The sequence below is a fragment of the Coturnix japonica genome, chromosome 5 (genome assembly GCF_001577835.2).
Source record: "Coturnix japonica isolate 7356 chromosome 5, Coturnix japonica 2.1, whole genome shotgun sequence".
NCBI lineage: Eukaryota > Metazoa > Chordata > Aves > Galliformes > Phasianidae > Coturnix > Coturnix japonica.
The window spans coordinates 49,047,452-49,070,522 of NC_029520.1; the positions used below are offsets into that span (position 1 = coordinate 49,047,452).

General features: G+C 43.1%; 3 protein-coding genes and 1 long non-coding RNA gene across 17 annotated transcripts in view; 1 reads left to right on the forward strand and 3 right to left on the reverse strand.

Annotated features, from left to right (window-relative positions):
- SYT16 (synaptotagmin 16) overlaps positions 1–9,680 on the reverse strand; it is a 93,824-nt gene extending 84,144 nt beyond the window's left edge. For 3 of the 8 annotated variants that reach the window (XM_015865747.2, XM_015865746.2, XM_032445137.1), the window contains exons 1-2: positions 8,297–9,573; positions 7,500–7,625 (exon numbers count right to left, since the gene is read on the reverse strand). In XM_015865747.2, the coding sequence (XP_015721233.1) occupies positions 7,500–7,562 (63 nt within the window). In that variant the 5' untranslated portion in view covers positions 7,563–7,625; positions 8,297–9,573. Of the gene's footprint in view, positions 1–3,402; positions 3,568–7,499; positions 8,100–8,296; positions 9,574–9,602 lie in introns of those variants that run through there. The other 5 variants (XM_015865748.2, XM_032445135.1, XM_032445133.1 and 2 more) reach the window with 4 other exon arrangements.
- Positions 9,681–9,802: 122 nt separating this feature from the next.
- On the reverse strand, positions 9,803–16,330 carry SNAPC1 (small nuclear RNA activating complex polypeptide 1). The gene is made up of 10 exons (XM_015865712.2): positions 16,208–16,330; positions 15,684–15,843; positions 15,116–15,256; positions 14,888–14,992; positions 14,285–14,443; positions 13,814–13,888; positions 13,150–13,212; positions 12,360–12,501; positions 11,332–11,415; positions 9,803–10,222 (listed from the first exon to the last, which is right to left on the reverse strand). Exons 2-10 carry the CDS (start codon positions 15,834–15,836, stop codon positions 10,188–10,190), a joined length of 957 nt encoding a protein of 318 aa, XP_015721198.2. The 5' UTR covers positions 15,837–15,843; positions 16,208–16,330; the 3' UTR covers positions 9,803–10,187.
- Positions 16,331–16,370: 40 nt separating this feature from the next.
- LOC107315402 lies at positions 16,371–18,777 on the forward strand. The gene is made up of 2 exons (XR_001555895.2): positions 16,371–16,773; positions 16,864–18,777. It is a non-coding gene; the product is annotated as an uncharacterized LOC107315402 (long non-coding RNA).
- HIF1A (hypoxia inducible factor 1 subunit alpha) overlaps positions 17,746–23,071 on the reverse strand; it is a 29,248-nt gene continuing 23,922 nt past the window's right edge. For 5 of the 7 annotated variants that reach the window (XM_015865742.2, XM_015865743.1, XM_015865741.2 and 2 more), the window contains 2 exons: positions 21,967–22,093; positions 21,345–21,816 (listed from right to left, as the gene is read on the reverse strand). In XM_015865742.2, the coding sequence (XP_015721228.1) occupies positions 21,665–21,816; positions 21,967–22,093 (279 nt within the window). In that variant the 3' untranslated portion in view covers positions 21,345–21,664. Of the gene's footprint in view, positions 21,817–21,966; positions 22,094–23,071 lie in introns of those variants that run through there. The other 2 variants (XM_015865740.2, XM_032445141.1) reach the window with 2 other exon arrangements.

Here is a 23,071-nt window from a genome sequence, read left to right on the forward strand (position 1 = left end):
CAACCTCAGTGCTGGGCTACAGAAATGAATTTGCATGGAAAATATGGCTTATCAATCTCACATCATGGCTTAATGAAAGCACCTCGCTTGACAACTAGGACTCCCTGGGGGATCCTCAGACTTTGGTATAAAAGATGATAGAAAAGATAACTGGGCTGCTACAAGGTACATCATCACGGATATCACAAACACAAACTCTCCTCCAAGCTGGGTCCCTGTGACAGCTGTTATCACTCTGGATTTGGATATGAACTCAGACAGAAACGGGAAATAATTCTCTGTTCAGTGATGATGAATGGATGAGAGTGGATATCCCAGTACTTTCAATGCTTCCCAGTCCTCCTGAAAGCGACGTGCTCTTCTGGTTTACCTGTCTTCACATGCACCCTGGTGCTGTTGGAGTTTTGTTACAGAAAGAAATTAGATTCCCCCTGCTAATTCAGTAGAGCCCCCTCAGTGTTTCATACTCCTGAGATACTGTTACCTCCACCCAAGACAAAGTTAGAAAGCTTTTAAGTTGGCCACACACACACCACATTGAATCTCATTCAATTAACCTAATCAAGTGTTTCTCTAATGAAAACATACATTTCTGTTCTGTCAGTTTCCAGCTCAACCACAATTCATTCAATGTTAAAGAAGAAAAAAAATATATATATATTAAAAACCATCCATCCTCCTTCAATAGAGAAGATATTTTTACCCACATGATGAGCCCAAGTAATTATAAAAGAAGTGGAGTGGATGTCAAAAGAAAATGAAGAGAGGGCAAGGCAGCTGCTACCTTGTGATTATCACAGCACAAACCTTTTACTAACCATGTGGTTTTGCCTTACACTCCTCACCCTGCTATGCAGCACATAACCTGCTGCCAGCCCATTAGCTGAAGCTGTGCAGTGTATGCCACAAGGGTTACAGTGCAGCCAAGAGATTTGGTGAGTGAATCTTTACATACTATAACTGAATGCCAACTATATGCCAAAGTTAAAGGTCTTAGGAACAGATTATGTTCTGAAGGAAACAAGTAAGTGCTGAATTCAAAACTGAAGTTCCCAAGGGAGCTGACATTTCCTGCCATACAATTCCCCACTAACCCACCTGCTCACAGAAACCATGACAGCATCAACCAAATCAGAACTCCTCATACTCAGTCCTTCCCACAACACAGAACTCAAGCACCTGTCAATGCTTCTTAAAGAGCTGCTCCACTTAACAGACCTAAGAGAGAAATGCCAAAGGAGCAAGACTCCATGGCACAACAGTGAAAGTGTTGTCTGGCTCAAGGCAGTCCTGACTTCTTGTTCAACATTCCAGTGACTCCGGGCAAGTAAAGGCTGCTAAGCAACACCATATGCAGAAGTATTCCTTCTCCCTGTCTCTCCTTTCCCTGGTCTAAATGAGAACAAAACACAAACCGAGGTGAGAGCAGAAGCTGCGACTGTATTCCACTGCCAGGCAGGAAACAGAAGTTCACAGAGTAAGGAACTGAACTGGGAAGAGGCAAGAGAGCAATAGGAAACCAAATGCGGAGAAGAGAAGCATCTCTGGAGGCTTGTCCCTGTTTCTTCAGCCAGGTAAATACATGATGATACATCCTGCATACTTCTTGCTGTGGAGCCTCAGAGCTCATGGATAGTCAAAAAGGTGAGAGTCTGCCAGAATTGGGGCAAAAATGAGAGCATAGTTGGATACAACATTTTTATTGGTTCTGAAGAGTCACTGGATAACAAAAGAGAGGGTAAAGAAATATCCATCGTGGGACAGGCAGCGGTTCAGTCCCCCCTACCTGTGTCTGAAAAGAACTTTTAGGCTCATTTTGTACAGTTACCTAAGAATGAAGAAGTAAAATACCCACAATATAGAATAAGTATTCATTCTTGTCAGAAACTCACCCAAAACTCCCAAGGTCCAGATTCACTATAGCTCTGATAGATGCCAAAATACTTCAGCTAGGGCTTGTCATCAAAAGACACCTCCCTCCAACAGAAATCCTGCACTACCATCTCCAGATCAACTTGGGCAGTGGCTTTGCTAATGCATGGGTATATTTCAGCTTCATGCTGCCAGACAATCTCACCTATCAGTGTTATGGTTTGCCCTATGCTTGGGGACACCGAGCATCATGACATGACTGTGCATCCTCCAATATAATCCTCAGAAACTGGGACATTTATTTTCTGTAACCAAAATATTAAATGACAGTTGCACAGTTTGGAGATGCATGTAAAGGATATAATGGAAAACCACACTTTGTAACCACAAATATATTACTCCAGCTCCAAGAAAGTCTTTCTTCTTTCATCCAGATCAGATGATCTATGGTGCAGCCTGAAGGTGAGATGCTCAACTTGTTCCCCCTGAAGATCCTTGCTGTCAGAAGTCACTGTCTTTTCCTCTCCAAAGATCTCTGTTCAGCTCAGTGCCTGTTTTCCCTCCTCCACACTTCTTCCAATGCTTTTCTCAAGTTTATGACCTCAGGACTTCAGAAACTACACTGCAATACTCTTCCCAAAGGGGAACTCACTATCTGTACTTCATTAATACTCGTGTTTCTTGAGCATGACTCACTGTACTCTCTCCTACTGATGACTGCCCTGGCTGTAAGTTTCTGATAGCTTGCTAACACTCTCTTCTTCACTCATCAGGCCAGAAATCTACTCCTGAGATGCACTCTCTGCTGAAAGCCATACTTCCTTATCTCTCTCATAATGAAAAGGAGAAAGATCTACTGCAAGTTGTTTGCTGCAGATGACAACCCAAGATCCTGATAATCACCTTTTCAAAGCGGCTCAAATACTGACCCTCTGATTAAATTAACAGCAATCCCAACAGGAATTAGACACGTGCAGAGGCCCTCTATCTGCAGAATCCCCTTGAAGAGCTAATGGTTAGGAAAAGAGAAAGTACGAACCAAGGAGCAATAAAACTTTTTAGAAAGCTCTTTTCTTTCAATCTCTGTGAGATACCACAGAAGACTGAATAGATCTATATGAAAATTACTGGGTTTAGTCACCAAACTCCTTTACTTTTCTTCAACTATATGAGCATTTGCTTCTCAGAAGGAAGTGCTGGGAGAGGTTTGACGGATCTGTTATTTTCTTTAAACAATACACTCTCTGCATATGCTGTCTAGACACTTGTGAGATGTAAATCATGTTCTGATATTCCACATTTTTGTGAGAAGTGTTTAAGTGTCTCAAAAATATTTCTGACTAAGTAGTTTGGATATCCACACAACTGTACTTGAACACCGCACTAGCATCTAAAACTGTGTGAGCCAGCTGTAAGCATCATCTCATGAGATCCCAGGTGCTTTCAGACCCTGTTAAAGCCAATGAAGGCTAATTATGGCACCCAGTATGGCACATACTCGAGCCATGAAGACATCGTAACACTGCCTACCTCAGGAAGTGAGCAGCAGAACAAGGACTGAAGTGCCGACACAAGGCAGCCCTGTCTGGAGCCAAGAGTTGGACTCAATGATCCTGATGAGTCCCTTCCAACTCATGATATTCAATGATTCCATGAGTCTCAGCCATGCCTTCTGTACAGGGCCCAGAGAAACACCTAAGTGCAAAGGGCAAAAAAAGCATGTCAGAATGGATGCAATTTTTCTTGTAGGTGTTGATGAGGAGGTGTCACAAGGAGCTAAATAAACCAGTCTTATCCCATCTCTGCCCTTCTCTAGTGCAGCTTGGCCCCACGCTCTACTCTCTGAAGAAGCTTTCACCAGGGAGCATTTTAATTCTTTAATTCTTTTAATTTAATTCAATTAATTCATTTAACCCCTCACCACCAAACTAGTCTGTCTTGCATCTGAAAAGGAAGAAGTTCATTCTGAAAGCCACAGCCAACATAAAACAAAAACAATAAAGACATAAAAAGAGCATGGCCAGCAGGTCAAGGAAAGCAATCCTCCCCATCTACTCTGGCCTCATAAGGCCACATTTAGAACACTGTGTCCAGTTCTGGGCTCCCCTGTTCACAGAGCACAGGTATCTCCTAGAAGAAGTCCAGCAAGGGGCCACAAAGAAGATAAAGAGTCTGGAGCATCTCCCACATAAGGAACAGCTGAGGAACATGGGTCTGTTCAGCCTGGGGAAAAGAAGACTGAGAGGGGATCTGATAAATGTTTGCAAATATCTGAAGGGAGGTGGGAGGCAAATGGATGAGGCCAGGCTCTTCCCAGTGGTGAACAGTGATAGGACAAGGAGTAATGGCCTAAAACTGGAACAAAGGAAGTTCTGTACTAACGTGTGGAAGTAGCTTCTTTACAGTAAGGGTGATGGAGCACTAGAACAGGTTGCCCAGAGAGGTGGTGGAGTCTCCTTCCATGGAGATATTCAAGACCTGGCTGGACATCTACCTGTGTGACAGGGAACCTGTTCTGGCCAGGAAGGATTGGACTTGGATGTTCTCTTGAGGTCCCTTTGAACTGCTGAGATTCTGTGACATCCATGACTAATTAAGACATGTCTAATTGGATTTATTTACAGTCACTGTAGTAATTTCCACACATACCTATCAGATAAACGGATGGTAGCCATATCACTCTTTTCAAGGGAATTCATCTCCTGAAGCTACATGAAGAACAGCCAGCACAGGGCCTGTGTGCTTAAAGAGCAGCTCAAAGAATGAGCTTATAGAGCTCATGTCTCCCCATTCCCTAGATAGATTCATCAAAAGCCCCTTGCTGGATAATTAATTGAGCTACCCCAGAGCACAGGAGTAATAAGCAATAGATCATACAGTGGGAAGTGAACACAAGGTCTCCTTAATGACTACTTAACCCCACCAATCATGACGTCAACCTTTCTGAAGCACGTAAGAGGCTGTTTTTGAAAGCAAAGCTGCCTGATGTCTTTAGATAACCTCTACTGATGATTGAGACCTATTCCTATTTTGCTAAGAGTCAGCTGAGCAGCTGAGCAGCCCCATGGAAGGACTTAACCAGACCAGATGGTACACGCTTGTTTTCCATGTGCATGGGAACCAAAGGAACACTTCACAAAAGTAGCATGCGCAATAAATGTTATAGGCTGCTGCAGATGGGTCCCCAAGGCAAAACTGGCATCATTACTTAGAGGGAAGACAAGCCACAGACCTTTGTTTTACATTCCCTTATACAGCTCACAGCCCTCTTGCTGCCACAGTGCTTCCAGTTCAGGGCACAGTGCATCTGCAGATCCAGCATCACACTCACAGGACTTCCCCCTTAATGGCCCATCTGCACCAAAAGGATCTATTTCACCATGACCTAAGCATATTAAGTTAGTGCAACAGCCATTACGAGCAAGGCTCTGGGGCCATATTTGATTTGAGGTGTCCTACATGCCCAAAAAAGCTTGGTTTGCCATCTCACTTGTGCCTTCAAACCTCTAAAAATACCTTCAGAAACCTGGCTCCAGGGCCCACAGGCCCTTTAGCTCACCTCTCCTCAGAGCAATAGCACTGCCTACATCCCAACACTGCATCCAGCTCTCAGCTGAATCCCTCCCCACCCTCTCCCAGAGCAGTTGCCTGCTTTCAGGAACAATAATGCTCAAAGCAAGCTCTCCTCAGAGGCAGTTTCCCTGGAGAATAGTCTCTACTTCAACGCTCATCAAAACAGGAAGGAAACATTTTAAATATTCTCCAGTCTATTTTGCAAGCCATTCTGAAGCCTGAGTACGTGTTTCTCTTTGAATGTTTTCTCTTGGGGATGGAGTGTAAGCACAAACTTGGCCTCTTTATAAAACTGAGTATTTAGAAAAGAACACACAATGGCAATCAATAGTTTGCACAAAGCAGGTGCTTCTCAAGATTTGCTCTCAACACAATCAGATGCGACGCAGGTCTATTAGAAGCCCCCCATTGTTACGTGCAATTTTACAGCCTGCCACCTGGTGCACACAAGCATAACGGTGGTTCCAACCATGCATAAAAGGGGGAGATTTAAGTTAGAACCCTTTGCTCAAAGGGCAGTGCACCTATCTTCTAACTCCTAGAAGCACAATAAAAACTAAAGACCTGCATCTACATGCCACCAAGACAAAGCAAGGTAATCAACCAGTCTACATTCAGTCTACATTGTAGACAACGTGCTCACCTGTGCAACAAATAGGGCTGTAAATGTATAGCGTGGTTAAGTCCCAGTGTTACTGACTCACAGCAGAAAACGTGGACATCCCCACAATACTGTTAGCTTCTCTATGCATCACAGGTTCCCAATGAGGACAAACAAGATCCACCTACAACGAAACAAACTTTCCAAGTGGAGTCACTGTCCCTGGAGGTGTTCAAGGAAACATGTGGCTGTGGCACTGCGGGATATGGTTTAGTGAGCATGGTGGTGATGGGTTGGTGGTTGGACTTGGTGATCTTATAGATCTGTTCCACCTTTAACGTTTCTACGATTCTACTCTGAAGGGTGACCTATGTGTCCATTTAACTCATCTTTTCAATATAACCTCTTGGTAATGTTTCTCATTTAGAGACACCTGATGCGCACTTACTACTGCAAGGTGACCATATTTATTGCCATTAGAAGTGTATTAAAGCGATCTGCAGCATTTGGCTCACTCCCACACTGACCTGAACTGTGTCTAAGCTGCACTCATTTCAAATTGGGTTGAAGCCAAAGCTTCTGGAGACCAAACTTGCTTCATTTCTGATCCCTCAGCCAGTAGGAACAATGATTTATTTAACAATAAAGATCAGAGCAGACTGCTCAGACACATATCTTCGATCGCTGCAAGTCATCACCACCAGCTCTTCTGGCAGCCCAGAAACACAGGGGAAGAGTACACCATCTTACCAAATCCAGGAAATGCCCCCTAACAGTGAACACTCCTCAGGTCTTTTGTGCTCAAGGTATTACTCCTCAATCAAAACATTTACTGAGTGTCAAGGGGATAAGGAAATAACTGCTAGATGTGCTTATCAAGACTGAATATTGCAAACCAGCAAGGAAACTAATGAACACAAAGCACGTGGGGAGCCTTGAAAGCAGTACAGCCCAGAGCAAGTACCTCTACAGGACATGATGACTAAGGCTGAGATACGGACTGGTGAGAAATAAAGGAACTTCTGCCAGGTCTGACCTAGCACACTAAACAAGCAGAAAACGGCAAGGAGTGCAACATATTCCAATTGCTCTGGACCAGGTCAGATGAATTTAGCAGGCTTTATTAGCTTGGTCTTGCTGTGGCACCAATAAGAGGCAGAAGAAACCACAAGACAGCAACACGCAGCAGGAACTACAAGGAACAGCATCCAGCAGAGCACAGATGCTTCCTACTCTGCAAAGCAAAGCTCTGCTAAACACAGGTTGAAAACGATGATCCACACTAAAGCTTCTGAAGCTGAACCAAAAGGCAACACACCCATCTTCAGGCTACAACCTGCGTAACAACACTTGAAGTCTGCCTCTGGTGTTAGTTAGGCATGTGAGGAGGTCATGCACAGCGCCACAAGCGACTGCTTCACTCTCTGCTGACCTCTTAGTTCCATCTACTCACGTTCACAGGAGGATCCTCCAAAGGCTGCATCCACATGGTGTCAGTCTGGGCCTTGCCCAACATCACCTCCCCTTTGGGGCACAGTTTTGCAAGACGGTGCAGAACAGCGAATACAGGTGAGCATCACTGAATGACCAAAGGAAGAGAGAAATTAGTCTCCCCACTAAGCCCAATTCTTATGAAAAGCTCAAGCTTGGGATTTTATTATTACAAGCTTATGAACCGTGGTGTGCCATCCTGACATCTTTCAAGGCTACCAGGTCTATCTGTCCCCCAAACAAGCTGGGGAAAGACACAGAGAGATTCCTGGGCGCTCGGTAACAGCACAGAGCCGGGTGGTAAGTAGGGGGGGCTTTTCCCTGAGGTGGGAGCAGCAATGCCAGCCCTCCGGGGCTCTACCGCACCCCGGGCTCACACCGGGCGGTAACGGCAGCGGTAGAATCAACGGCAGCACGGAAGGCGACCACCCATCACATTAGCGCGGTCAGAACCCCAGCAGCCCCGCCGTGCCTCCCATAACCACAAGGCCACCTGCTCTTTGTTCGTCCTTTTCAAAGCGGCCGTCGTTAAACGGTTACTCTCCCCCCCAGACCCGCATCCCCGCGCTCCTACCTGCCCGCCCCGCCCCGCGGCAGAGGCCGCACCGACACCCACCCCCCCCACCCCACCCGCTTTCGGTGTAGCCCCGCAGCGGCGATCCCGGCCCGGGGACAGGGACCATCCTCTCCCGCAGCCCCGGGAGAGGCTGGCCCCGCTGGAGGCCGGCCCCGCTCCGGGCGCCGCCCGCCCGCACTCACCGTGTCGCCATGGCCGCAGAGCGCAGCCCGGCTTCCCGATGGCGGCGGCAGGGGAAGCGGAGCTCGGCCCGGGCCACAGACAGCGGGGAGGGGACGCGCTGACCGACCCGCACGGCACCTCCCCGCCGCCCGCCTCGCCGCGGGGGGAGCCCCCGGGCAGCACGGAGGGGTCCCGGCCCCGCCGCCTTCTCGCCGCCCGCCCCCCGGGCACGGAGCCGGGAGGGCTGAAGGCGGCGCGGCTTCCCGGCAGCAGCGGGGCTGTAGTGAAACATAACAGACCCGGTTAGGGAGGTACATCAGTTTCACCCCCAAAATGCTGCTTCCAACGCCTCGAGGTGCCCCGGGACCTCCCCGACACGGCACCTGGAACTGAGCTGCAGTCACCGTGCAGCCCACAGCAGAGGGCCAGCTGAGCACAGAGGGCTCTTCCAACCTTAGTGCTCAATGCATTTCTTCATACTGCTGGGACATGTGGGGGTCCACGTATACGTTATACAGCTATGAAGACTGTTAGAAGCACTCTCAAACCTTTCCCACTCTAAACTTGCATAGAGACTATCTTCATGCAATGAAAACTACAGTGCCTTCCACCTTCCACTTAAGGTGCTTCTAACCCGATGGCACCTGAGCATTTCAAAGTACATCCCTGCTTTCCATCACCCCCATGACACTGGTAAACACGGCCTCCACAGAGTCACATGTCCACACAGAGGATCCTTTAGCTTTGCTATATGGAAGGTGATTACTATGGTACGAACACCACTCTTCAGTCAATCATGTTCTTGGCTTTTTAATGAAGCCCTTCCTCGTTGTCCATAAATAGGGTTTGAGTGCAATATTGGCTTAATTATTTTCTCCAGTGTCCAACGTTTGTCACGTAGGCCCATTTTCCTCCTTACCAACGAATGCATTTACTACATGCCCATTTTATATTCCAACCCTTTATCCTTTCACTTAAAGAGTTCCTTCATCGAGGTAAAGGCTCTTCCCTTCCTTTGGGCTCTGAAATACGTACCACATTAATCCACTCAGTTTAGGCCCCTTTTATGTCCACCAAAATCTTCCCTATTTCCACAAGAAATATCAAAGAGAATTAAAAAAAAACAACAAAACAACAAAGTGGGTAATTAATTATCAATGGCCATAATGGAGTACATAAGCCTATGGCCTTACAGGGCTGAATAGTGACACAAATGCTGCTGACTCTCAGCCTTTTTGCTCTTGCTGCAGCACTGTTGCCTAGCAATTGTTTCCCCGCTCTGTACCTTCTCTTGGTGCTAAGCTCCATGTTTATTTCCATTCCTACCTCTTCCATCTCATTGCTCAAACTGATACAGATCATTCTGAACGCTAGTCCTGCCCTCGCACAGCTTGGTGTCACCTGCGAAAAACAAATATCTCAATAAACACACTGTATTTCTTCATTCAAATATACAACAAAGCCAGATCTGGAGACCCAATACAATAAAAGGCTTATCACCAAGTTCATTTCCCACACCTCCAGGATCCTTGATAAATATAATTGCATAAAGAATTTATTGTACAAATACAGCTGTTCCTTCAAGAGCGTCCACTAGAAAGCCATTGCAAGTCAATGTAAGTTCCAAGCAATTACTTGCATTATATAAACTAAATACAAGAAGGAACCGTCTTCTCTCTCTTCTCATCTCACACAGTGCATAGCAACTTCTCACAGGAATCAAGGCACCGGGTGCTGTACCATGAGACTGTTAAAGTAAAACAGTCAGTTCCAGTATTCCAGTGTCACCTGTAGCTCTGGTCCCAGCCAGTTCCTGCTGTACCATCAAAGGAATCCAAACAAGCTCTCTGTGTTACAGCTGACATTTACATGTCGTCACCGCAGTTCACATTAGTGTTCTCCAACTGGATCCTAACGTCGTCTTCTCCTCTTGGAGAGAGGTACTTCTGAAAGGAAAGAGAGATTTTACTGACAAACTTTTCAATCTATCTTCCCTCCTGGGAATAATTAAGGTAGAATTAATTCTGCTCAGAAGAAGGAAATGAAGTAGATGAGCTCCTGAGGTTCCCTCCTAATCTCTCTCCATATGACTTTATATATGGGAAAAGAAAAATCTTTCTAGATTCTATGGCACATTATTATTATTATTATTATTATTATTATTATTATTATTATTATTATTATTATTATTATTATTATTAAATAAAATCCCATGGATTAACAAAGTACTGTATTTTCAAACTTAATCAACTTTGAGAGCTTTCTACTCCTCATAAACTTCTTTAACATAGAATCCTTACAAAGTTATAAGCAAACTTACGTATGGGTATATTCTAATGCTTCAAAACTTACTGCTAAAACTATTCAGGGAACTGAAGAACACCCCTGATTTAGAGACAAAATATCATGGCAACTTAAAGGAGAAGCAAATAACATCAAGTACAATATGAAACGCACCACTGTGCCTTCAACCTGTCTAAAAGTTGAATGAATTCATATTGCCTACAGCCACATATGATGATCAGAGGATGTACTGCTTTGCTGTGAATGTATTTCATTGTTATTTTCTCTTGTATGAAAATAACCTTTTGTTACATACAGTTTTTAAGGCAAGTTAACTCCAAAATATGTTATACTCACACTCATCTGCATTGTCAGACCTTTATAGAAGTTGTACCTGACTCCTTGTTTCCCTTTACATTATCCAATTAAATCCCATTCTTCCAGGTTAAGAGCAATTATCACTGGTCTAGCTCTTAAGTCTGCCTTCCTCTATGTTAAGCAGGAGCTATCAGACCAACAACAAACTGCCAGTGGAAATCATTTAATGTATAAAAAGCACAACTCCCAGGGTTCTGCCATCATGTGTGCTTGCAACAAACTGTCAGAGCAAAGCTTCAGCTTTGATGCAACAAGTTACAGGCTGAAAACGAAGCAAGCTCTTGCAAGAAAGCAAAGCAATGGTCCGAGATACCAGTTTTAGTTAAATATACAACGTAGTACAGAGCAATTAACAAAACAAGTCCACGGTCTCATAGAATTTCAATCATGATACCTTCTGTATCTGAGCTATCCTCTTCTTTGATTACAGGCATCCCAATGCGGTGAGTAACAGCTTCCTTTCCTGCTTGCATCTGACCTGCAGACAGATTTATTTATTTTTTTTTAGGAGAAAATGTCACCTTTGGGTTGTTTCTTTTTCTTTTTGCTGAGTTTGTTTTTTCACTTCTGTATCTTTGGTTCAGTAGTTACAAGTCTGTTCTCTTGCATCTGTATTGACTTTCCAGTCAAAGGCTGTGGAGAAACACCTGTTCCCCTGTATCTCCATATGGCTCACTAGAAAAACCCTCAATAATAAGTAACTTAGCAATATTAATCACCAGCTCAGTTCAGAGGTTATTCCAAATTCCTCTCTTTATTCTCTTTCCATCTGCTGTTCTGAAGTGAAGCAAAGGCAACATAGCCCTACTGCCCACCTCTGAAGAGGGCTGAATTTTCACAGAAGCTCAGCACATCACAGGACAGACTTTGGAACTTTGAAACCATTGTCTTCAAAATGGTTTATTCAAAACTACTTCACTGCTCAATTTTAGTTAACCTCTCATGAACAGACAGTCAAATGAAAGACTGAAATGGCTGAGCAACTTCTATCAGTTAGAAGTTGAACATGAGAAAGCTGACTTCCTTCAGAAAACAAAAGCCATTTCTCATGCCTTCAGAGCTGGCAGATAGAGAGGAAAGTGATATCTTTCAAGTCCAAAGTGGAAAAAAAAAGGAAAAGATGCACAAGCAGGGTTGTGCAAATACCTGGAATGTAAGTAAGCACAATAAATGATACCAATCCAATTTCTCGAGATCCATAAATGAATGGTTTGGGTTGGAAGGGACCTTTAAGATCACCCAGTTCCAACTCCCTGCTATAGGCAGGGACACCTCCCTCCAGGCCAGGCTGCTCACAGCCCCATCCAGTCCAGCCTTGAATGCTTCCAGGGAAGGAACATCCACAACCTCACTGGGCAACCATTCCAGTGTCTCACCACCCTCACAGTAAAGAATTTCTTCCTAAATGCAATGGAAAAGAACCTCTGATTTCCAGAGAACCTCTTTTCTCTGCTGGCTGTGGTCTCCTACTGTTTTTTTTCCTTCGTCTTGGAGATTTCCCATAATCTGATCCTGATTCGGAAGATTCTAATATTACTTGACGATGTCTTCTGGATTTGGAGACCTAGAAGGGGTAAATATATGTAAAAACTATTAAAAAAGGAAAGTTAAACTGCTCTAGCCACGTGTTATTGTACATCACTTAGTGCTTCATTCATAGGTCTGAAGTGCTGCACATTCCGAAGCTCTATTTCATAATGAATTATCCAACAAACTATTTAAATAAACAAAGAATGATGCAATGTTTATCATAGGTCCACCATAAGAAAGATAATCCAACAATATTTTTTGAGTAGTACTTAGAGAAACAACATTCCAAAAGTTTCCAATTGGTTTTAAACCCCCAAGTTCCATTTTTGCAAGGATTTACACAGCTTCGAACATCTGAGCCTCAAGGAACCATTAAACTCAAGTATTTTCTCATTCTATTTACTTCAAATTCCATCTATTTAAAAACAGAGCACAGACATGAAAAGGTACCTTGTAAATGAAAACCTCCAGGCACAGACCATACTGGCACTGTTTCTATAGATCTAACAACAATAAGAACCTCACATTTTCCCTGCGTGTTACATATGGAAACTAGAACACTCCAAAGCTGAATTACAGAGTGCACTTTAACTCCTTCCCTTCTGAGCAACTGTTTATATTGTTAATTCTTGAAATTATCACTTAAAATAACTGCATCCCTATCATCAAATTTTACACCTACCTCAACAACTGAGGAATAAGATTTTTGTTTGATTCTAGCCAAAGCATCTGCTCTCTCAGAACCCTGCAAAGAATCAAAAGCATTACTCAGAAAAAGGTTTCATTTTCTACGACAGTAACATTAAAACAAACTCTTAAACCAGACTTCAGCAGTATTTCATTGTAGCTGTAATTCCCTAATAAACGGTGACAAATTGTATCTTAAATAAAGTTCAAGTTCCATTAAAAACGTGAAGCTTAATTTGGTTGCTTTTAGTTCCGCAGCTCAGGAACAGAAAATAAGATTTGAAACTTCACTTCTTAGTCAGATTCACAGATGAAACAAGCAGGCAAATACAACACAAGGGTATTTTATAGCATTTAAAGGGGTTCTTGCATTTAGGTGAAACTTTGGGAGGAATCACAAAGTGTTTGGCAAAGAAAATACAGCTCCTTCCCTTCCTTGCCTTAAAGGGGCCGTATCTTTTTATTACGAGCATCCCAGAACTATCACAGCAGTGAAAGCTCAAAGCTTAACAGAAAACAACACAACATAACATAAAAATCCCAACTCCTCTAATTATTCCTGGAACTCACTTTGACTCTGTCAAGCCACCTTGCCTACGATGTTAAGAAATGAACAGATTTTGCCTGTGCAATGTAGCAAACAAGTTCGTTTTTCTTACTTCTGATCTTAGCGAAGTTCCTTCTTCCCCTCTGTTTGGCATTTCATCAGCTTCCTTAGCTTTTAGTAACAACTTCTGAAAAGAACCACACAAAACAGTATTTTTTTAGATGTCAATCATTCACAAAGCAGTAACCACATATGCCCATTTTCTTCACTAGTCTTATACCTGACCTTGACTTTACCTTGACCACAAACCGCTACAGAGGTATTTTGTGCAGTCATTCAAATACCATCCACAAATCACTTATTTCAGGGCTTACCTATATGCAAACATTTCTGCTACCATTCAGCCAGTATCACATACAAGCCACCATCCTTTTCCCCAGACCATTAGTCAGACTTTTACTCATTCCATACCTTCAGTGTTCCAATTCCTTCTACTCAAACTGAGATTCCCACTCTACACCAGTTCTTACACGCTCACATAATCTGTTAAATTACCACCAGCACAATGGTTGGTATTACCTACCAATCTTTTTTGCTGCCATTCCTGATGTTCCAAAGCTATGTCTTTAAGAGAAACTACAAATTCATCTTTTATCAAGCTCAGGGCCTTGTCTGGCTGGGATTTGTCAGCTGATATGGCACATTTCATTTTCTGATAGTGCTCGTGAATATTCATCAGTTCCTAAGAGAGGAAAAGAGGCACTTTTCAGGAAAAAGATTACAGCAGTATAGCAATATGAGTTCTTACTGAAGAAAACAAGCACTGTACAATCTAAGGAGACCACTGAATTAACCTGCCTTCTGAAACTCATCATTTCCCCTTTCTTTCTTCCCCCTCCAAGTGACAGTTGGCCACTTTTTACGTCTTATTGAGGCAAAGCCAGGAAACATAAGAATGTGTGGTACAGGTACCACATGGTAACAACAGGTACAAAAGTTCTTCCAAATTAAATACTGTGTTTCTGAATACTCAGAATTTCTAGGACAGACTATCACCTTAGTCTGCATTCCATAAGAAATGCACAAAAGACTATCTTGGACTAATTAGAGAATGAACTGCTTTTCAATAACAGGAAAAGCAAACAAACAAACCGAGAAGTTAAGCCATAGTTTAAAGTTACTGTACCTCCAATACGTCATTGGTGATGAGGCTGCTTACTCTGTTACTCGGATCTTTAAATTCTTCTTTACATTCATTTTCCTGGATCTTCTTCTTAGTTCTGTAGTTTAGCTAAAGCAGGAGACAAGGCTTTGTAACTCAAATGGTCAACTGAAACCATCCCCACACTTGAAGTTTTAACAGCTCCTGAAGGTATTTTATTAAAAACAGTAGGTTGTTAAGAAAATAACTCACCAATTTTGGCATTGCTGTGAAATGGAACGCCCTGGCACGACGCAGTGTCCTAAAGATGTACGCTGCATCATAGTGTTGAGAATCTATCAGATCCCGTTGAAAGCTCTGGACTTCAGGCCAATCCTTGAGTGCAATTCTGATCTGCAACAAATCAGTTGTGGACTGTTACAGTGCCCTGCTCAAGAAAGTCATTCTCGTTCCTTGCCTTCCTCAGCCCATCTCATTTTTGCTCTACCTAAGACACCTTCTGAGATGACTCCCAAACTCTCCAACGTTTGCTGTATAAGAGTGGCTTTAAAATTGCCTAAATTCATCCCTGTAAAACAACTCCTCTATAATTAATTTAGAGGAGCCACATCTGTGTGTCCAGTTCTGGGCCACTCAGCTCAAGAAAGACAGGGAACTTTTGGAGAGAGTACAGCAAGGAGCCATAGAGATGAATGGGGACATGGAGCGCCCATATGAGGAAAGCCTGAGAGTCCTGGGATTGTTCAGCCTGGAGAAGACTGAGATCTCATTGCTGTTCATAAACAGACATTTGGCTGTTTATGGAGGCTTGGTAAGTTACCTTTATTTTTGGCTGGCAGAGCTGTGTGTTGTAGAGCCCATACAGAAGATACAGAGCACCAACTCGGATCTGGAAGGCATACGGCGGCAAGAAATACTGCTGTGCCAGCTCCAAGGTCTTCTTTGTGATCTTATTCCTCTCCAGAGCTCTCATTCTACCACTATACAGCAAACAGAAAGGAGCACACTGCAGCAAGTGAAGCACAGGTGTCACAGCATTCATAATACAGCAGCAAGCTTCAAGAACTTTAATACGTTACCACAGGGCTGTACTTTATGTGCTCTAATCACAGAATGACCGGGTTGGTAAGGGACCCATAAGGATGCATGTAGTTAAAAATCCCCCTGACTGGCGGGCCAGCTAAACGTACCCTCTTAGTACAGGTCAGGTCCAGTAGCCCAGTCCGACTGCCTTGAAACCTCCAGAGGGCATTCCACAACCTAAATTAGATTCGGGGCGGAAAAAGGCAACAATGTACGTTATATTGCTTAAAGCCCAAGGGCAGGGCAGGGCAGGGCACTCACTGGAAGATGGTGTGGAAGCGGCGCTCTCTCCACAGCTCAGCAAAGCGCTCGAAGCGGACGGTATCGGCTCTGGAACGGCGCAGGAGAGCGCTCGAGTCCTGCAATGCCAGCCCGGGCAAGGCGACTCATGCGCCCGCACCACTCACACTCTGATCCTCCTCACAGGCCTCAAAGACGTGCACAGCCCTCACACACCTCACAGCCCTCACACACCTCACAGCCCTCACACACCTCACAGCCCTCACACACCTCACAGCTCACCCCGCCGCCATTAACAAACCACCCGGCCGCCCTTCAAGGCGCTTGCGCGGTTCCCGGGCATGCGCTGCTCCCTGTGGCAGCTCTGGGTGCTGGGCTGGGCTGTGTCGGGGTGCGTTGATCCGGTTGCTCCCCGCATGCAGTGCCACACGTAGGCGGGCGGGGAGCGGGGGGCAGCGGCTGCCGGGCTGCACGTAGAGTGTGGGTGGGCGCGGCCTCCGAGCGGAGCGGATCGGAGCGGGATCTGGCGGCTCTCCGGCCCCTCGATCCGCGGCGCACGTAGGCGGAGGAGAGCGGCTGGAGAGCAGGTCTGTGAGAGGGAGAGCGGGTACAGGGGGGAGCGGGGCTGGGGGGGTTTGTTTGTATCTGAAAATACGTTTTGTTAATGTGGTGTTTAGGGACGTAGGGCTGCGACCCTGTACAACCCGTGTGTGAGTGAGCCTGGCTTCGCTAATGAAACAGGATGCTGACGGTGTGGGGAGAGCACTTACAGAGCCCGGTGGCTGTAAGGATGTGAGGCACGGGGTGGTGTTGGTGAGGTAGGGGCTGTACCCATCCCTGCAGTGATGGGGTTATCCCTTCAGCTCACGGTTTACCAGGTGTATCATTGCGGTGGTGGTCGCTCTGGGATGCTCTGAAGGAGCTGCAGGCGGGATGGCGGCTCTCTAAGGCAGGTAGGTGAGAGGATGTAATGGGATGAGGCTGTTGTGTGCGCGCTGATGGGATGATGAGCCCTTCCTTGGCTACAGCTTAAAGATGGGGAGGAAAAAGCAACAGGATCTTCTGGCACAGTTGTCATTCTGTTGCTTTTACACTCAAATGCTGTTGTTTTTCTTAGTCTAATGAATCCTGCACGTTTCTTGATGAACTGTTTTCACTCAGTGCTCCTTTGTGTTCTTTATTACTATGTTTTAATGTCAATAGACTGCTATTCATACAACTAAACAAAGGCATACGAGTTCCCCCTTGTCCTGCCCTGTAAGATGTAAGTTAAGAAGCTATTTTATCCTGCACAGACATAGCTATAAATAACAGGTTTCTCAAGTTGCACATGGCATAGGGTTATTTATTTTTGAGTATCTTATGTGTTCAGGATACATTTTCAAATGGAGAGCGTGGAAATAAATCTTGTTTTCACGAACGTAAATCACACAAGTGGAAGTTTTAACGTGCTGTTTAACTAAATATATCCAGGCATCACTGATGCTAAATAACGGGATCGTACTCTATCGAGTTGACAGCATCGAATTGATGAACAGAAAGATGACGGACGTCACAGGTTAGAAACAAACCCTCTCTTTTATTGAACTTTATACCGTTACACAATCGAAAAAGAAGTACAATCACAAGTATGTCCAAATGTTTCAAGAGAAATACAATTGCAATAGGTTGTACTTGGTTCCAGAAAAGAATTCCATCAAAATATACCACTTTTTTTCATGAGAGAATACTGCAGTTATTCACAAAAATCTACCGTACTGTATAAATCCAGTAGCAAACTCTTTGAACTTTTTGGTAACTTGGCAAGCTTTGCTCAAGGTAAGAAGGGAAGCAGAAAGAAAATGACACTTCGATTTTAGAACGTGGATTAAAATCACAGTTCTCAAGATTGGAGCTTTTCAGGGAGTCAAGCGTATGATTGCTAATGAAAGCTGGGTGTTCAGCTGATGAGTTCCTATGACAATACTGGCCTTCCTACGGAGTATTCCTGGCCTGTGAAATGTTTAGTTCCATGTTGGATAATTGCAGTCTGAACAACATCCAGAAGTGCAGTGATGTTTGGGTGAATTGTGGGCACTGTTCAGTAGCAGCTAATCAGAGGGGATGGAGAACAGATGATTGACCTCAGGCCTATCCACTAGTGCTTGCAGGGTGCTCCTGCCTCCTGGCTTCGTGGAATGAAATGATTCATTCAGCACTTTAACTACAGAGAAAGCCTGCCAACAGATACCAGCAGAACAGCCCATGTTTCTGTCTTCAGCTACCCCCATTTAAGAAGCTGTTTAAATAATGAAAGTTACTTTAAAATACGCAGCTATTAAACCTGTAATAGTTTTTGATCCCTGTACCTTTAATTCATTGCAAGCACGTAGAGCTTTAATTGTTCGTTCTGGCATCTGTCTCTTTAAAGTGATTCCTAATTACTGTCAGGGAATTTGTGCGTACAGCAGGAATGGAAACTGTTAATAGTAAAATGTTTCTGTTATATCATATGTTTTGTGTGTAAAAGCAAATACCACATCCAGCTGCTGTTCCTTTTTTACTACTGGTAAAGAGTAAGTGCTCTCAGATAATGCCTCAAGACTTCAAGGGAAAAAAAACTCAGCTTATTCAAAATGAAGAAGCTAACCTGTAACCTGTAGGCATGAATGGATGCAGAAATCTTGTCATCCAAAGAAGGATTAGCATGAGTCCAAAATCTAAGGAAAGAAATAGAAGCAGCTACAAGGACTGCCTCCAGGCTTTGTGTTTTGCAGGAGCTTTAAGTAGCCCAGAGCAGCTACTGTTATTCTTCCATGCCTTCTTCAGCAGCTCTGGGAGCTGAAGAACTGCTCTCAGTAACCACAGCACATCAGTCTTAGTCATCAAAACATAGGGAAGCCATAACTTCCAGAATACAGCGGGCAGGTGCTGATAATTACTGTTACAATAATGAGGGGACAAATTGGGAACACTTGAAATTCCTTACCTCTAATTTTAAAAGTTAAGTTTTCAGGCTGAGGCCTTTTTCATATTTTCCTCCAGTTGCCCAGACTGCAACCAGCTACACGTACTGCAGTGCAGTCTTATTGCATTCACTTCTACAAGCACAGCAAACAATATGCTGCGCCTCGTTAGTACGTATGACAGAAAATGTATACAAATGGGGAAGGTTCTTAGGTGAACTAGTGCTAATGTAAACCCATGTCTGCTGGTGCCTTTCTTAAACCTTTACCAGCTTCACTATCTACAGCTGCTGGAGAAAGTGTTGCCATGGGAAGCACGCCATCCACATAGAAGGGTTTCACTACAAACCCTTCATATTTATTAGGTGTGTATATTCAAGATGTTTGTTCTGCACAAATCCTGAAGTCCATGCTTAGTGCTTTTCTCTCTCTATGCAACATCTGCTCAAACACACAACCATGTTCCATTTCTACCAGTGCCTTATCTCTTAACATTGGTTCCATTTAGTTCCATTAGCACACTTGTGTCAGTTTGGAAAGTGCTCTTGCTTCAGTAAAACTGTAACAGTATGTTTAAAAAGCACGTTAAGCTTATACACCATCACAGTGATTTTAAAGTACTCTAAAGGAAGTCAATGAAAGGAAAGATTCCAAAATAAATGGTGACATCCACACTTCATTTCTTACAGTGAAAAAAGATCCCTAAAATAGTTTGTGAAGAATGCACAGAACACCTTGACCCTATTTACACGTTACAAGATTGTATCAGTAGTATCATGTTTTAGGACAGCAAAGTTACCGAGTCAACAGCATGACAACGTAGAACAACCTTTCTTTATCACAGAGTGCCAGCTGCATTTCTCACTGCAATATTAAGAAGTTCATCTTTAATTGATCCCTCATGGGGATTTGACTTTTTCCTGCTTTCCAGCGTTACCTTGATAATGCTTCCAGAGATGAGCCTCTAAGCTGTCCTTAAGGAAAAAGTCTTTGCTCAGAAGTAACACAGATGTGCTGTCTTCTCCCTTTCAAGTTTGCTAACTGGTGTGATAACAGATTAGAAAGTTTGACATCTTTGGCCGGCGGTAGTACAACACTGTGTGGGAGAATTTAGTACCGAATAGGCTCAAATAATGAAGTCGGAGATGCTGTGAGCAAAATAAGGAAGCTGTGATTTCCAATCAAGTCTAAGTTAAAAAGGGAACACGGATGAACAATAACCACTAACAAAAATATAAATTATCTCATTTTTCTCAGATAACACACTCCCCGAGGGGGCCTGGTCCACATATAGTTTATTGATGTAAGAAAACAATACAGTTAGTGTTAGATCCAACCACAAAGAGCAAAAGAACGAGTGAATGAATGTTTTGTACAGTACATATAGGAAAATAAGATGTTTGTGACAACTATATATTTCTAAATAAAAAGGCTTCTAAATATATTCAAGTTATTGAAATCTACACGAAAATATACGGATGTTAATAGCAACAAGGTGCTTAAAAACCAAAACATTAAAATATTGAGCAACTCAATGATGTACTAGATAAAACTGCTAACAATGCAAGATGGTTTACAATCTGCTTGAAATATCACCTATACCACACAGGGTAAGCTGAACATTTAGATTTAAGATCATACACAATATTAGCATTAACTTCAACAACTACAGGCAGGGATTTCTTTTAAGCTGGCGAAGTGACTACGTTAAGAACATCAAACTCTCTCTCTAAATTGAGAATGTACCCAAATAAAATGCTGCTAGCCCTTCCCAGATCAATCCTTTCCCTTCGACTAATCACACTCGTAAGTCAAAAGCATAAGACAGCATTTAAGAACAATTTATATTACAATGTGACTAAAATAATGACATAATCCAGGTTTAGACGTGATTTCGTAGGCAAACAAAAGATTCTTCTTAAAAACTAGTTTTTATAAATGCAGATATATTGCATGAGGAACTGCTGGTATTCTTTTTAAGAAAATATATTGTGCGATTGTGGCTACAATGCACTGCTGCAAAGCGTTGTTGTTTCTTATAAAAAAAATATTAAAATAATAAAAAAAAAAAACAACGAAACAAAACCTTACTTGAACATAAAGAGTAAGAGAGCACAAGTCTTCCAGCTACCTATGAAGAGCAGGATAGAAGTATTGCCAGTTTTTCACGTGCTGACATTTTACTAATGATGGATTTTGGTGACCAACTCCCCAGCCAAAAAAATAAATATATATAGGTTTTTAAAATCAGGTGCATATTTCTAAGCTGCTGTTGCAAGTGTGTTTTAAATGTAATGGACTTTAAAGTGTACGTACCAAAGAATTATAAAAACGCACTACGGTTTGAGTTATTGTTACATAAAGAATGTAGTAAAAAGACTGTCAAAATAAGTAGAAAGGGGATCAAAACTGAACTAACTGAATTAGTGCAGTACTGTAGCCAGGCTTCTAAAATCAGATATAGAAAATATAAATAGACTGCTTTAGGTGATGATTCACCAGTGTCCAAAAAAGGAACAACTACTGTGAAAGCTCAGTTAACTTGATCCAGAGCTCTGAGCAGTTCTTCACCCTGTAGCAGGTTTCTGTTGCCTTGTATGGGAGCATTTACTTCACAATCGTAACTCGTGAGTTGGGGTAGTCCACTTTCATCCATCGACTGCCCTAGAAGTTTACTCGCTATGTCTATAGAGGGAGGGGAAGGAAAAAAGTGCACTTTATTCACTTTCCTCCCAGATTTTTCAGGAATGAGATGAGCTGGGGTATGTTTGCATCAGTTTTCTTTCACAGCCCCTGCCCCCCTCTACATACGTTTTGTTTGTTAAAGATACTAACCAGTTGATAGTAGAATGATTGTCTTTTGCTCCACTCCATTGTGACCGTTTGTTTTACACGCCTTTACACGTTTCCAAGCAAGCGATGCGTTTCCTCCACGGTCACCTGTCTGCTGGAATAAGGATCCCTAGGAGAAAGTAAAACAAAATCATCTTTGTTGAATGGTGCATCTTGCTTAGACTTCTGCACCCCTTTGCCAAAATAGGGATCCCTGTCACTGATGTTGGCTTTATTACAGTTTACAGATGAATTCGTTCAGAATTGAGATCAAATATATTTCCAATAGAGTAGCCATAAAAATTACTTTAAAAAAAAAAAAAAAAATGGGATCAGATTTCCAGAGTTTACCTCCCTTGCACAAAGTAATTACTGAATCCTGGTTATCACCAGCTACCAGGCTCAAGATTAGCACGGACAGGTACCTATACATGCCCATTTGATTACCACTGCTCTCATACAAATAACTATCACATTTTTCCATTGGAGTCTCATGGTTTTCTGCACTGGCATTAATAGTGTAAACAGGAGAGTCAGGAACCTCGCTCAGTGGATTTTATCTACATCTCAGTTGTAAAATCTGCTTGTGCACCAGATGCTGCCACCAAACCCAACTGACCTAAGGCTTAAGGGGAATGCAGTCCAGAGCCGTTCTATTGCAGAACAGCTCCTTAGCATATTGTTTTGATGGCAGCATCCAAGATGTAGAGATCAGAAAGCTCTGGAAAACTCCATATAATTAGAATAAGAAAAGGCCTCGACTGAAACAAAGATGGGATGAAAGGAAAAAACACCATCTTAGTAACAAGGGGTTGAATCTGCAAAATTTTGCCATGTTAGTAATGCTGACTGTTGGGAAAGAAGAAAAAGTACTTAAGAATCCTGCCATTAAGGGACAGCTTTTCAGGTTATTAAACATGCATGCAAGTCAAAAGACAGCTGTGTAACAGGAGTTAAACAACTCAGAAGCTGCATTCATAGCAAGTCACCGGTACTGTTCCTGTACTGGTTTTTGTTCCATTCTACTACTGGGAATGCATTGCAGCCCTCCATATGAAGAAAAATAGCTCACTTTTTTCTGCTTTAACTATTTGTATCACTATTTCCT